Raw genomic sequence first — 14,470 nt, forward strand, 5'->3', positions numbered from 1 at the left:
GCAAATGACCCCATTCTGGCAATCGTGGGGGTCCCAGCAATCTACAGCATTAAGTGGCCATGGATCTACTGTTCACAAAGGCTAGAGATCCGGCCAGCACCGAGGACGGGTTGATATAAACGCATCTCTGGCCCCCAGTACCGGGAGCTCGGGGAGAAGTGTCACACAGCGGCCGAGGACACGCTCCCGGAGCCGGCCCTGCACTCTGCATGACCCCGCTGCAGGCCCCTCCTCTGTCCTCCGGGGGGAGCCTCTCACCCAGAACACGGCTATTGTGCGGCGGCCGCGTCCTCCTCTCACACTACAGCGGAGCTCCAGTCTCTGGGAGAACATGTAAGTGCACCTGCGGTACCGCACCCACTACGGGCCCGTGCAGCTGGAGTCACCTAGGGAAGCTCCATCACAGGGGTGATCGAACTGGGGAACAGTAGTGTGAAGCCCACCATGGATGGTGTTTGTGGGCTGCAGAACTGCCATAGATATGATTTCATTTCAGTAGTGCAGCGTTATAATTTTAGGGCTTGTTCACACGACTGGGTGAAGCCTGTGCTGCGGTCCGCTAAGCACGGGCACCTGCCGTATAGGGATCGCGGCCCCATTCACTTGAATGGGTCAGCGATCCCTCCGTTCCGCAAAAAGATAGAGCGGTTCAGAAACACGGAACCTCAGAAAGCACTAGTGTTCTGTTTTGTGGTTCCGTTCCGCCTCTCCGGATTTGAGGACCCATTGAAATGAATGGTTCCGCATCAGTCATGCGGAATGGCTACGGAAAGGGGTCCGCAATACGGGCACGGGCTTCAGAGGGTTGTGTGAACGAGCCCTTAAAGCTCTGACCTTTTCCCTTCTGTTTTGCTTCCGTTTCTTTGTGATTTTGAAAACTGAAGAACTATTTTGGGGACACGAATAGGCATTTCTACTGAAGGGAGTGAGAAAATTGCAGAAGAACACTGACGGTATCCGTAATTTACAGATTCGCCATTTGCTGACCACAGAATGGATACAGTCCTGTGTATCATGCATAAACATATTAAAATCCGTGGGTACATGTGCTGTCTGTGGAGATCACATATAAGGGAAAGATCTGCACCTGTTCTGTGCTTTGGAACCTCCACCTTGTTTGGCTCACAATCACTGATGAAACACTGACTGCTTGAAAGCTGCCTAATGCCTCATTGGAACATTAGTGTTTGGTCAGTGATTTTAAGGCAGAACCAGGTGCGGCTCTCAACACAGAACAGCTGCAGATCTTTCCCTTATACTTTATGTCTGTGGAGGCTCCAATCCTGGTTTTGGCTCACAATCACTGATGGAAATCACTGACCAAACACTGACGTGTTAATGAGGCTTAACACCGCATCTCCTAGCAGCCATTAGTAAAAAATGGACCGTCCTTCAGCGTGCTTAAGGTCTTTTTCACTGACCTATCAATATAGGCCTTATACACACGTCCGTTGTTGTGTTCCGTTCCGTTGTTCCGTTATCCGTTTTCGTTTCTGTGTGTCTTCCTTTATTTTTGGAGGATCACCAGACATAAAGGAATGTAAAAAAAAGTCTAAGACAGATTTGCCATGCAAATGATAGGAATAAAACGGACGCGCAGACGCGGATGACAATCTTGTGTGCCTCCGTGTTTTTTAGTGGTCCCATTGACTTGAATGGGTCCGCAAACTGTTTTCCGCGGAAATAATAGGACAGGTTATATTTTTTGGACGGACTGGGATCACGGACGCGGATGGCAAACGGTGCATTAGCCAAGTTTTCAACAGACCCATTGAAAATCAATGGGTCCGCAGAAAATCACAAAAAACAGCGCAATGGACACGGAATAAAACAACGGTCGTGTGCATGAGGCCATAAATGGTTAAGGCCATTTTCACAGTGTCAGTGTTTGGTCAGTTATTTCCATCACTTAGGGCCCATGCACACAACCGTTGGATATATTGTGGTCCGTAAATTGAGGATCTGCAAAACATGTATGCCAGTTGTGTGCACTCCGTATTTTGCGGAACGGAACAGCTGGCCCCTAATAGAGCAGTACTATCCTTGTCTGTAATGCGGACTATAATAGGATATATTCTATTTTTTGGATATATTGTGGTCCGTAAATTGAGGATCTGCAAAACATGGATGCCAGTTGTGTGAATTCCGTATTTTGCGGAACGGAACAGCTGGACCCTAATAGAGCAGTACTATCCTTGTCCGTAATGCGGACTATAATAGGACATATTCTATTTTTTTTTAAACGGACATACAGAAACTGAATTTCCATTTTTTTTGTGGCCCCGTGTGCATAAGCCCTAATTGTAAGCCAAAACCAGGTGCGGCTCTAAATCCCTGGCTCACAATTAGTGTTGGGCGAACTTGCAATTTGCAAGTTCGGGTTATCTAAGAATTCCGTTACCACGGGCCATAACGGAATTCCATGACGGCCTGCACCACGGAAGCCTATAAGAGGTCATAATAGAAGTCTATGACGGCATAGCATGGCCCGCGCAGACTTCTATTATGACAGAATGCAATGCGGAATGCCTTTTATAGGCTTCCGTGGTGCAGTCCGTCATAGAATTCCGTTATGGTCCGTGGTAGCGGAATTCTTAGATAACCTGAACCTTGTACGCCGAACTTGGAAACAGAAGTGCTCATACCTACTCACAATCACGGAGGGAATCACTGATCAAACACTGATGTGTGAAAACAGCCTAAATCCTGCATGAAAAACGCAAAATATCGAAAATTATGCTTTTGCTTGTTTTTTCATGCTAAGCGATCGTGCATGAGAGGAGCCAGCGATATTCGGAAACCCTTTGGAGGAAATTTATCACATTCTGCACTCCAAAACTCTGACTTCAAAAAGTCACAGAATGGACTGTGACGTTTGGTTGTCACTTGCAGAAATTTAGCATTTTTATACCACTCCCTCCAGTTTTGTAAAGTGAATGGGATGTGGGTGTGGCTTGCTATGTTAATGAGTTTCACCCCAGACTGATTACATTTTGTAATGCTAGTCTATGGTGTCAGACTGCAACATGCGACATAATGCGACGTGGCAGTCGCACAGAAATGCACCATTGACTCTCATTATTAAACATGTTGCATGACTTTTCTGTGACTTTTTAATGGCCGTCACATGTCTGTTTTTGGACTGCCAGCGAATAACGGACGTAAAAAAATAGAACATGTTCTATCTTGGGCTACTTTCACGCTAGCGTTTTATGGAGATCCGTCATGGATCTGCAAAAAACGCTTCCGTTACCATAATACAACCGCATGCATCCGTCATGAACGGAACCGGTTGCATCATGTCTTCTATAGCCATGACGGATTCACCATGAACTCCATTAATAGTCAATGGGGGATCGGATCTGTTTTCTATTGTGTCAGAGAAAACTGATCCGTCCCCATTGACTTTTAATGTTGTTTAAGACAAATCCATCATGGCTATATAAGACATAATACAACCAGATCCGTTTATGACGGATGCATGCGGTTGTATTATTGAAACGGAAGCGTTTTTGCAGATACATGACGGATCCGCAAAAAACGCTCGTGTAAAAGTAGCCTAAGATAGAACATGTTCTGTTTTCGACTTACATTGTGTGCCAGGACGGATCCGTCTTGCTCTGCACCACATCGCGGACAGAAAAATGCTACTTGCAATGGGGACGCAAGCAAACGGAATGGAATGCATTTTAGTGCACTCCATTCTCTTCAGTTCAGTTTTGTCCCCATTGACAATGAATGGGGACAAAACTGAAGTGTTTTCTTCCGCTATTGAGATCCTATAATGGATCTCAATAGCGGAATTGAAAACGCTAATGTGAAAGTAGCCTTACCCATTTTCCTGACAGCTCCCATACAATTGAAGGGGATCGTTTTTTAATGTCTGTTTCTCAGAAAGGCATCAGTGAAAAAAACATCTGTTAAAAACTGACTCTTTATGCATTTTTAATAGACTGTGAATGTATCTGTATGTGCGGATTCACGGATTGGACCCACCAAATCTAGACTATGGCCCCCTTCAAATATCTAAGGTCTAAGTTAAAACGGTGCATAACTGGTGGCCTCGATCCTTATATGCAGCCCCATATAATATTTTATCACAAACAAGAATTGGTCTTGGAAAACTTGTCATTTTGGAACCTTTATTCTTGCTTAATAAATTATATGGGAAAAATGTCACCCTCAAATACATGGGTGGCAGAGGACACATTTCCTGGAACCGTATAACCTTACCAAATAAATAATTAAAAACACAAGACAATTCAGTGTGGAATAAATAGGCCGTGTTGCTTTATTTGGGGTTTTACCAAGTTATCATACCAATTTAGCAAAAATACTGAATTAATAAATATCAATAAATAATCCATAAAATAAACCATAAAATATAAATAATTAAATAAATACTTAAATCTCATTAACTTTAAGGACCATTAAGTCCACCCAGCACGAGCTGGGTGACCGATCACCCCCAAATATGCAACACGACAATAAAATGGGAGGGAGGGCGGGGCGCTGCTCCTTGAAGGGTGCTCCACTGGAACTGACAGCTGGGCACCTGTGCGCTGTCACTTTTATCCACATAGATTCCCGCTCAAAAATGACAGCTGCCAATCAGCTGTCCAGCATTTTCCCGCTTCAGAAACAGCTGGCCAATCCTGATAGCTGTTCCAAGCGTCCCGTTTCCAGGCAGATCACTAATAAAATTAAATAAAATAACACCAGTGCCCCTGCCACCATGTGTCCCCCAAGCTATACGCTCTGGGGGGGCCCCTTCAGTTATGTAACAAAACGCATACATGTGTGTGCCTGTCCTAGCCCTGGCTGACTGGTATGTGATTGGGTCAAGGGCCGCATTTGAAGCCTCCACAATAAGTTGTGTTGATCATCTGTGACAGGAAATAATTCTATTTCTGACCTATTGAGGAACAGATTCTGTACAGAGACACAACCCCAACGGGTAAGGCTACTTTCACACTGGCGTTTTGGTTTCCGTTTGCAAGATCCGTTCAGGGCTCTCACAAGCGGTTCAAAACGGATCAGTTTTGCCCTAATGCATTCTGAATGGAAAAGGATCCGCTCAGAATGCATCAGTTCACCTCTGTTCAGCCTCTATTCCGCTGTGGAGACGGACACCAAGACGCTGCTTGCAGCGTTTTGGTGTCCGTCTGACGAAACTGAGCCAAACGGATCCGTAAGTCAATGGGGGACGAATCCATTTTCACTGACACAATCTGGCACAATAGAAAACGGATCCGTCCCCCATTGACTTTCAATGGTGTTCAAGACGGATCCGTTTTGGCTATGTTACAGATAATACAAATGGATCCGTTCTGAACGGATGCATGCAGTTGTATTATCTGAACGGATGCCTTTTTGCAGATCCATGACAGATCCGCACCAAACGCGAGTGTGAAAGTAGCCTTACACCCAGTTGTCAATTTATTTATGTTTCTAGTAAGAATAGTAGAGGGACGACACAGTACAAAGTAAGGCCTCATGCACACGGCCGTTGTTTTGGTCCGCATCCGAGCCGCAGTATTTGCGGCTTGGATGCGGACCCATTCACTTCAATGAGTCCGCAAAAGATGCAGACAGCACTCCGTGTGCTTTCCACATCCGTTGCTCTGTTCCGTGGTCCGCGAAAAAAATATAACCTGTCCTATTCTTGTCTGTTTTGCGGACAAGAATAGGCAGTTATATTAAAGGCTGTCTGCGACGTTACGCAAATTGCGGAACGCACAGGGACGCCATCCGTGTTTTGCATATCCGCAATATCCGCAATTTTTTTTGTGGATTCATTGTAACAATGCCTAAAACGGACAAAAATAGGACATGTTCTATTTTTATTGTGGGGCTACGGAGCGGACATACTGATGCGGACAGCATTTTTTGCGGACACATTGAAGTGAATGGGTCCGCATCCTATCTATGTGCATGTAGCCTAATAGGAAAAGTTGCTCCAGAATTGTTATTTTATGGAGAATTTACTAAAAGGCCTCTTGCACACGAACATTGTGTGCACGTGGCAGTATTGCGGCCCGCATATGGCAGGGCCGCAATAAACGGGGACCGGTCCGTGTGCACTCCGCATAACGGATGCGGACCCATTCACTTGAATGGATCTGCATTCACGGAGATGCAGAACGGAAGCATGGATCGGAAGTGCTTCCGTGGTGTTTCTGTCCGTGCCTCTGCACCGCAAAAAAATAGATCATGGATCTGTCCCGGCGGCCGCAGGGACGCTGCCCGTGCATTGGGGACCGCAAATTGCGGTCCCCATTGCATGGAACAGATGCACAACATTTGCGTGCAAGAGGCCAAACAGATGTGTCAGGAGAGGTAACAGATCCTTGTTGGCGTTGGTCTCCTTTAAAGCCACGTCTCCTTCCCTTCCTGGGCTCCGCTGCCTCATTTGGGTCCCCTGCGGTAAATATATGTTTTTACAGTGATGCAGCGTTGACCGCCATGCATCAGGTGACCAATTTACATGAAGCAACAGCCAGTCATTGGCTGCTGCGGCATTAACCACCTCCCGACCGCTGTACGCACGGATGCGTCCGGGAGGTGGTTGTTTAGTTCCTCCTGGACGCATCGGCGCGTCCTCTCGCGAGACGCGAGATTACGTCACAGCCGGCCCGCGCATGCGCATCGCGGGCCGGCATTTCGCAGAAGACTATTTCGTCAGCAGCCTGCCGGCCACGATCATTGGCTGGCAGGCTGCTGATTTTTAAAAAATCCAATCAGCAGCCATATAACCCCACATATTAGTAAATATGATGGGGTTATATGGCTGCTGTGCTCCTCTGCTCCTTCTTTTGGTCGGTTGGTTCCAGCAGAGGAGCACATCTTTACTGTGAGTACCCACCACACCACATTTAGCCCCCAGATCACCCCAATTAACCCTTTGATCACCCCTTTTATCCCCCCCTGTCAATCACTAGTGAAAGGAAAAAAGTGATCAGTGCAAACTGTCACTTTTTTTTTTCACTGTTATTGACCGTTAGGTTTTAGGTATAGTTTAGGTCCCTTGGTTAGGTAGTTAGCGATCAGTTAGCGCCCAGCCCACCGCACCGCAGTCCGTTATTCGCTGATTAGCGTATCGCTAATCAGCATTTGTACTTTTATAGTATCTGAAAGTGATCAAAACTGATCACGGTCAGATCTATAATAGTACTAGTGTCACTTTAGTTCGCCCTCCACCCAAAACGCAGTGTTTGCCCGATCAGGCCTGATCGGTCGCCCACACGTGCGTTCGCCCACACCCGCCCCACCGCAGTGACAAAAAAATTTTTTTTTTTTGATCACTGCACATTCACTTTACACGCACTGCGGCGATAAAAAAATCAGTTTTGATATTTTTGATCAACCGCAGCAGCCTCCGGTACTTCGCTAGCCTCCCCTTTGTAAGACAGGCTTGCTTTTTTTTTCTTGGGTAGTCTCAGGGAATACCCCTAAATTTAGTTGCCCACATGTCAAACAGGGGGTATTCCTCTGAAGAGGCCTACAGGCTTCTGACCCAGTCGGATGAGGAGTGGGAACCCTCATCTGATGAATCCAGCGGGTCAGAATACGAACCTGTAGAAAGCAGTGGCTCTCTGACCCAAAGTTCGGACGAGGAGGCTGAGGTCCCTGATAGCACCAGGCGTACCCGGCCCCGTGTCGCTAGACCGCAGGTTGCGCAGGATCCGCTTCAAGAGCAGCAGAGTGGGGCTGGTGCTGTCGGATTACGTGGTGAGGCATACACCAGCAGCCCAGCCCTTCCTGGACCTAGTACCAGCACTGCCGTACAACCTGGTGATGTAGCGAGCACCAGAAGGGCAGTTGAAGCTGGTACGGTGGCACGTGCAGTAGTGACCCCGTCGCAGCCACCGCAAAGACGTGCCCGTAGAGCCCCTAGAATCCCAGAGGTGCTGGCAAACCCTGATTGGCAGTCCCCAACTTCAGCCGCACCCGTAGTTTTCCCTTTCACCGCCCAGTCTGGAGTTCGGGTTGAGACGGCTCAGATCGGTTCGGCCCTGGGATTTTTTGAGCTGTTCTTGACTGCGGAGCTTTTAGACTTAGTCGTGGCAGAGACAAACCGGTATGCCACACAATTTATCACCGCTAACCCGGAAAGCTTTTATGCCCAGCCTTTCCGGTGGAAACCAGTCCAAGTTTCCGAATTTAAAACTTTTCTGGGCCTCCTCCTCAACATGGGCCTGACAAAAAAACATGAATTGCGGTCATATTGGTCCACGAACCCAATTCATCACATGCCCATGTTCTCTGCTGCTATGTCCAGGACACGATTTGAGGTCATCCTGCGTTTCCTGCACTTTAGCGACAACACCGCCTCCCGTCCCAGGGGCCACCCTGCTTTTGACCGGCTCCACAAAATTCGGCCCCTCATAGACCATTTCAACCAGAAATTTGCAGATATTTATACCCCTGAGCAAAACATCTGCGTAGACGAGTCCCTGATACATTTTACCGGGCGCCTTGGCTTCAAACAATACATCCCAAGCAAGCGCGCCCGGTATGGGGTCAAATTGTATAAGCTCTGTGAAAGGGCCACAGGCTATACCCACAAATTTCGGGTCTATGAGGGAAAAGATCAGACCCTGGAGCCGGTCGGTTGCCCTGACTACCTGGGGAGCAGTGGGAAGACAGTTTGGGACTTGGTGTCACCCTTATTCGGCAAGGGGTACCATCTTTATGTGGACAATTTTTACACAAGTGTGGCCCTCTTTAGGCATTTGTTTCTAGAACGGATTGGCGCCTGTGGTACCGCGCGAACTAGTCGCGCGGGCTTCCCCCAACGGCTCGTTACCACCCGTCTTGCAAGGGGGCAGAGGGCCGCACTGTGTAACGAAGAACTGCTCGCGGTGAAATGGAGAGACAAGCGTGACGTTTACATGCTCTCCTCCATTCACGCAGACACGACAATCCAAATTGAGCGAGCAACCCGTGTCATTGAAAAGCCCCTCTCAGTCTACGACTATAACCTCCACATGGGAGGGGTCGACTTCAATGACCAGATGTTGGCTCCGTATTTAGTTTCCCGACGCACCAGACGCTGGTATAAGAAGGTGTCTGTATATTTAATTCAATTGGCTCTGTACAATAGTTTTGTTCTCTACAGTAAGGCTGGGAGAACTGGATCCTTCCTCAAATTTCAGGAAGAGATCATCGCGAACCTCCTGTATCCAGGAGGTTCCGTGGCCCCATCCACCAGTGTAGTTAGCCGTCTACACGAGCGACACTTCCCCAGTGTCGTTGCTGGTACCTCAAACCGACCGCCACCCCGAAAAAAATGTCGTGTCTGTAGCAGGAGTGGAATAAGGCGTGACACCCGTTATTTCTGTCCTGACTGTCCCGACCACCCTGCCCTATGCTTAGGGGAGTGTTTCCGAAAGTACCACACACAGGTACACCTAGCATAGGGATCACATCTCACCAGGATAGGCACACAGGGCTATTAGGGCCCATTCACTCACAGCTGCTGCAAACGTCTCCTTTCACATGGGACAAAGTGCATAACGCACTTCGCCACATCTTTGGGCGATTTGCGCTTTGCACATTGACCCATGGGGAAGGAGAGGTTTGTTCTATAAAGGTAAAAAAACAAAAAAAAAACAAAAAAAAAAAAACAGGTAAGCAAACAGGTTAATGTTTAGTTCCAAAAGTTAAAGTTACATGTTCTGTTCCAAAGTTAATAAAATTATTGCGTTGTGGCCTGGTTTTTTCTTTTTTTTTTTTTTTTTTTTTTTGTCTTTTTACCTTCCAGGTGGACCAACCGATCTACTAGCTGCAGCACCGATGTGCATTCTGACAGAAGCATTGCGCTGCTGTCAGATTACACGCAAGTCGGTGTATGCGGCGCTGCAAGACAGGATTTTCTCCTCTGCAGTGACAGATACGTTTGCCAAGGCATACGAGCTGAGGAGGAGGCGGCGTTCCTATGCTTTGGCAAGCATTTTGTATATATATATATATATATATATATATATATATATATAAAAAAAAAAAATCCCGGCAATGATTTATTCATCCACATCGATTGATGCGAATGGAGAAATCTGGTTTGCCAGGGCATACGAGCTAAGTGGGTATGGATGTAGGGCGGAGCTCCTATGTCCTGGCAGACGCCTTTCCCCTCCATTTTTTTTTTTGGCAGAGATTTTTTCATCCACATTGATCGATGCGAATGAAGAAATCTGTGCCGTTCATTTTTTTCTTTCAGCCCAGAGGCTGAACGGAAAAAAAAATCTCATTACCTGTATGCTCAATATAAGGAGAATAGCAGAAACTCCTAATGCTGGCCATACATGTAATGATTGCGGAGACCCTCAAATGCCAGGGCAGTACAAACACCCCACAACTGACCCCATTTTGGAAAGAAGACACCCCAAGGTATTTGCTGAGGGGCATATTGAGTCCATGAAAGATTGAAATTTTTGTCCTAAGTTAGCGGAAAGTGAGACTTTGTGAGAAAAAACAAAAAAAAATCAATTTCCGCTAACTTATGCGAAAAAAAAAAAAAATTCTATGAACTTGCCAGGCCCCTCATTGGATACCTTGGGGTGTCTTCTTTCCAAAGTGGGGTCACATGTGGGGTATTTATACTGCCCTGGCTTTTTAGGGGCCCTAAAGCGTGAGAAGAAGTCTGGGATCCAAATGTCTAAAAATGCCCTCCTAAAAGGAATTTGGGCCCCTTTGCGCATCTAGGCTGCAAAAAAGTGTGACACATCTGGTATCGCCGTACTCAGAAGAAGTTGGGGAATGTGTTTTGGGGTGTCATTTTACATATACCCATGCTGGGTGAGAAAAATATCTTGGTCAAATGCCAACTTTGTATAAAAAAATGGGAAAAGTTGTCGTTTGCCAAGATATTTCTCTCACCCAGCATGGGTATATGTAAAATGACACCCCAAAACACATTCCCCAACTTCTCCTGAGTACGGCGATACCAGATGTGTCACACTTTTTTGATGCCAAGGTGGGCAAAGGGGCGCATATTCCAAAGTGCACCTTTCGTATTTCACCGGTCATTTTTTACAGATTTTGGTTGCAAAGTACTTCTCACACATATGGGCCCCTAAATTGCCAGGGCAGTATAACTACGCCACAAGTGACCCCATTTTGGAAAGAAGACACCCCAAGGTATTCCGTGAGGGGCATGGCGAGTTCCTAGAATTTTTTATTTTTTGTCGCAAGTTAGTGGAATATGAGACTTTGTAAGGAAAAAAGAGAAAAAAAAAAAAATCATCATTTTCCGCTAACTTGTGACAAAAAATAAAAAATTCTAGGAACTCGCCGTGCCCTTCACGGAATACCTTGGGGTGTCTTCTTTCCAAAATGGGGTCACTTGTGGCGTAGTTATACTGCCCTGGCAATTTAGGGGCCCAAATGTGTGAGAAGTACCTTGCAATCAAAATGTGTAAAAAATGCCCTGCAAAATCCGAAAGGTGCACTTTGGAATATGTGCCCCTTTGCCCACCTTGGCAGCAAAAAAGTGTGACACATCTGGTATCGCCGTACTCAGGAGAAGTTGGGGAATGTGTTTTGGGGTGTCATTTTACATATACCCATGCTGGGTGAGAAAAATATCTTGGTCAAATGCCAACTTTGTATAAAAAAATGGGAAAAGTTGTCTTTTGCCAAGATATTTCTCTCACCCAGCATGGGTATATGTAAAATGACACCCCAAAACACATTCCCCAACTTCTCCTGAGTACGGCGATACCAGATGTGTCACACTTTTTTGCTGCCAAGGTGGGCAAAGGGGCGCATATTCCAAAGTGCACCTTTCGGATTTCACCGGTCATTTCTTACACATTTTGATTGCAAAGTTCTTCTCACACATTTGGGCCCCTAAATTGCCAGGGCAGTATAACTACGCCACAAGTGACCCCATTTTGGAAAGAAGACACCCCAAGGTATTCTGTGAGGGGCATGGCGAATTCCTAGAATTTTTTATTTTTTGTCGCAAGTTAGTGGAATATGAGACTTTGTAAGAAAAAAAAAAAAAAAATCATCATCATTTTCCGCTAACTTGTGACAAAAAATAAAAAGTTCTATGAACTCACTATGCCCATCAGCGAATACCTTAGGGTGTCTACTTTCCGAAATGGGGTCATTTGTGGGGGTTTTCTACTGTCTGGGCATTGTAGAACCTCAGGAATCATGACAGGTGCTCAGAAAGTCAGAGCTGCTTCAAAAAGCGGAAATTCACATTTTTGTACCATAGTTTGTAAATGCTATAACTTTTACCCAAACCATTTTTTTTTTTTGCCCAAACATTTTTTTTTATCAAAGACATGTAGAACTATAAATTTAGCGAAAAATTTATATATGGATGTCGTTTTTTTTGCAAAATTTCACAGCTGAAAGTGAAAAATGTCATTTTTTTGCAAAAAAATCGTTATATTTTGATTAATAACAAAAAAAGTAAAAATGTCAGCAGCAATAAAATACCACCAAATGAAAGCTCCATTAGTGAGAAGAAAAGGAGGTAAAATTCATTTGGGTGGTAAGTTGCATGACCGAGCGATAAACGGTGAAAGGAGTGTAGTGCCGAAGTGTAAAAAGTGGCCTGGTCATGAAGGGGGTTTCACCTAGCGGGGCTGAAGTGGTTAAAGCGGATGTTAACAGTGGAAGACCCAAGTGAGGCAGCCAAGAATGGGGACTTCTCTTTTTTATTTCACTCCTGGTTTTGGCAGTATCAGAAACCTGGCGGTGAGGGTGCTCTTACGTGGTTCAGTTAGGGCTCTTTCACATGAGCGGATGCAGTGCGGGTGATCCACAGCGTGAATGAGAGCCAAGCCCCGTATCGGACAGCAGACGCACGGAGCAGTAACATGACTGATAATGCTCCGTGCCTCTCTGTGATCTCTTTACTACAAAATCACGGTGACAACTTTATCTCACTGTGATTTTGTAGTAAAGAGGTCACAGAGAGGCACGGAGCATTATCAGTCATGTTACTGCTCCGTTTCTCTGCTGTCCAGAGCGCGGCTTGGCTCTCATTCGCGCTGCGGATGACACACGCGGGATCAGCTCGTGTGAAACGGCCCTTAAGGTTACCACATGCAGATCACCACTAATTGCTGGCCTGAACCTGCACTTGCCATAGTTTAGAGGGAATGTGTCACCAATAATTTTTTCTGCTAGTCAAAATTGTAGCACATTTTTTCCAATCTCTTTTTATTTTCTGATTGCAGATTTTGGTATTCTATTTCCTGAACTTGATTATAGGGCCGGCCATCTTGCTTGAGCTGGTCCTAACAGCATTTACACAGCATTAAGTAGATTGCATTGGGCCATAGACACAAGGAGGGGACCTCCTTGACTTCCATGGGAGAGTTTTCTAGGCAGAGGACATTGTACAAGAAAATAATTGATAAGATCTGACAATCGGCTATTGTGAATGGTGTATCCTGTCTTATCTGTCATTCTAATCCTGCCTGTAGTGATATCACCTCTGTGTATAGATAAGCAGGTGACTGCAGTAAAGTGATCTGTACACACCAAGAAGTGGCACCAATTATTAAACTTAGTGGCCAGTGCAATAACTGCAGGATTTTATGGTTTTTGTTTAATATGCATGCAAAATGAAAAATAACCAAAAATAACCAAAAATTCATAAAAAATATGTTAAACATAAAAATATGATTTAAACAATAGGTCGTTTTCTGAGGACACATTTCCTTTAAGTCACTGTAGCTGTGTGTTCCCTACCAGGACAGCTTACACACATGACCTACTGTAGTTTTACCGTACTATGTGAGTCCAGAGAACTCTATGGCCATGATTTATTATAACTTCACTCCAGAATTCTGTAGTCAAAAAGTCGGAAGAATAGGACTTTTGCAACTTTTTTGCACTCGCCTTTGCAAAATTTAAGCGCTTGCGCAAAAATTTGCAACTTCTTACATTTTTACACCATTCACTCCAGTTTTGTAATATGGGTGGAAAAGTGGGTGTGGTTATGTTAATGAGTTTCACTCCAGATTTATCATTGTGACTTGAGTCACAATCTCACTCCAGGAGGAGGGTGGAATAAGAAAACTGGAGGAGCTTTTCTAGACAGAAGTGTTAGGATTAAAGATCAGAAAAATGTATCAAATAACCTGAGACATTTGATGGATGTGGCATAAAATACTCCAACACTGACTCAAGCAAAACTGACCTCAAATATTCCCCTCCTGATAAATTCCCCCCTATGTTCCTTCTACTTGTACATAACAGAGAAGGGATTAATTGGGATATTCCTCTCCTTAGGATGCATTGTAGTTTTTGATTATAGTAAGGAATAATACAGGCTGTCAACATTAGACTGGTGGGGGGGATGACTCTCGGCACCCCTGCCAATTAACTGGTGAAGGGGCCATGGCGGCTGTGTGAGCGCTGCAGCCTCTTCATGTTTACACTGGGTTGCAAGCTGGCTCATACTAAGCACCCCATACTCTGTGCTCAGGACACCACAGCC

At 45.5% G+C, this 14,470-nt stretch overlaps 1 protein-coding gene across 1 annotated transcript in view; it reads left to right on the top strand.

The window, feature by feature from the left end:
- The first annotated feature begins 257 nt into the window (after positions 1-257).
- LOC122925833 (adipocyte plasma membrane-associated protein-like) overlaps positions 258-14,470 on the top strand; it is a 47,822-nt gene continuing 33,609 nt past the window's right edge. Inside the window, exon 1 of the mRNA XM_044277189.1 lies at positions 258-333. Within this exon, the coding sequence (XP_044133124.1) occupies positions 332-333 (2 nt within the window). The 5' untranslated portion in view covers positions 258-331. The remainder of the gene's footprint in view (positions 334-14,470) is intronic.

Source organism: Bufo gargarizans, chromosome 2 (assembly GCF_014858855.1).
Source record: "Bufo gargarizans isolate SCDJY-AF-19 chromosome 2, ASM1485885v1, whole genome shotgun sequence".
NCBI classification, from domain to species: domain Eukaryota; kingdom Metazoa; phylum Chordata; class Amphibia; order Anura; family Bufonidae; genus Bufo; species Bufo gargarizans.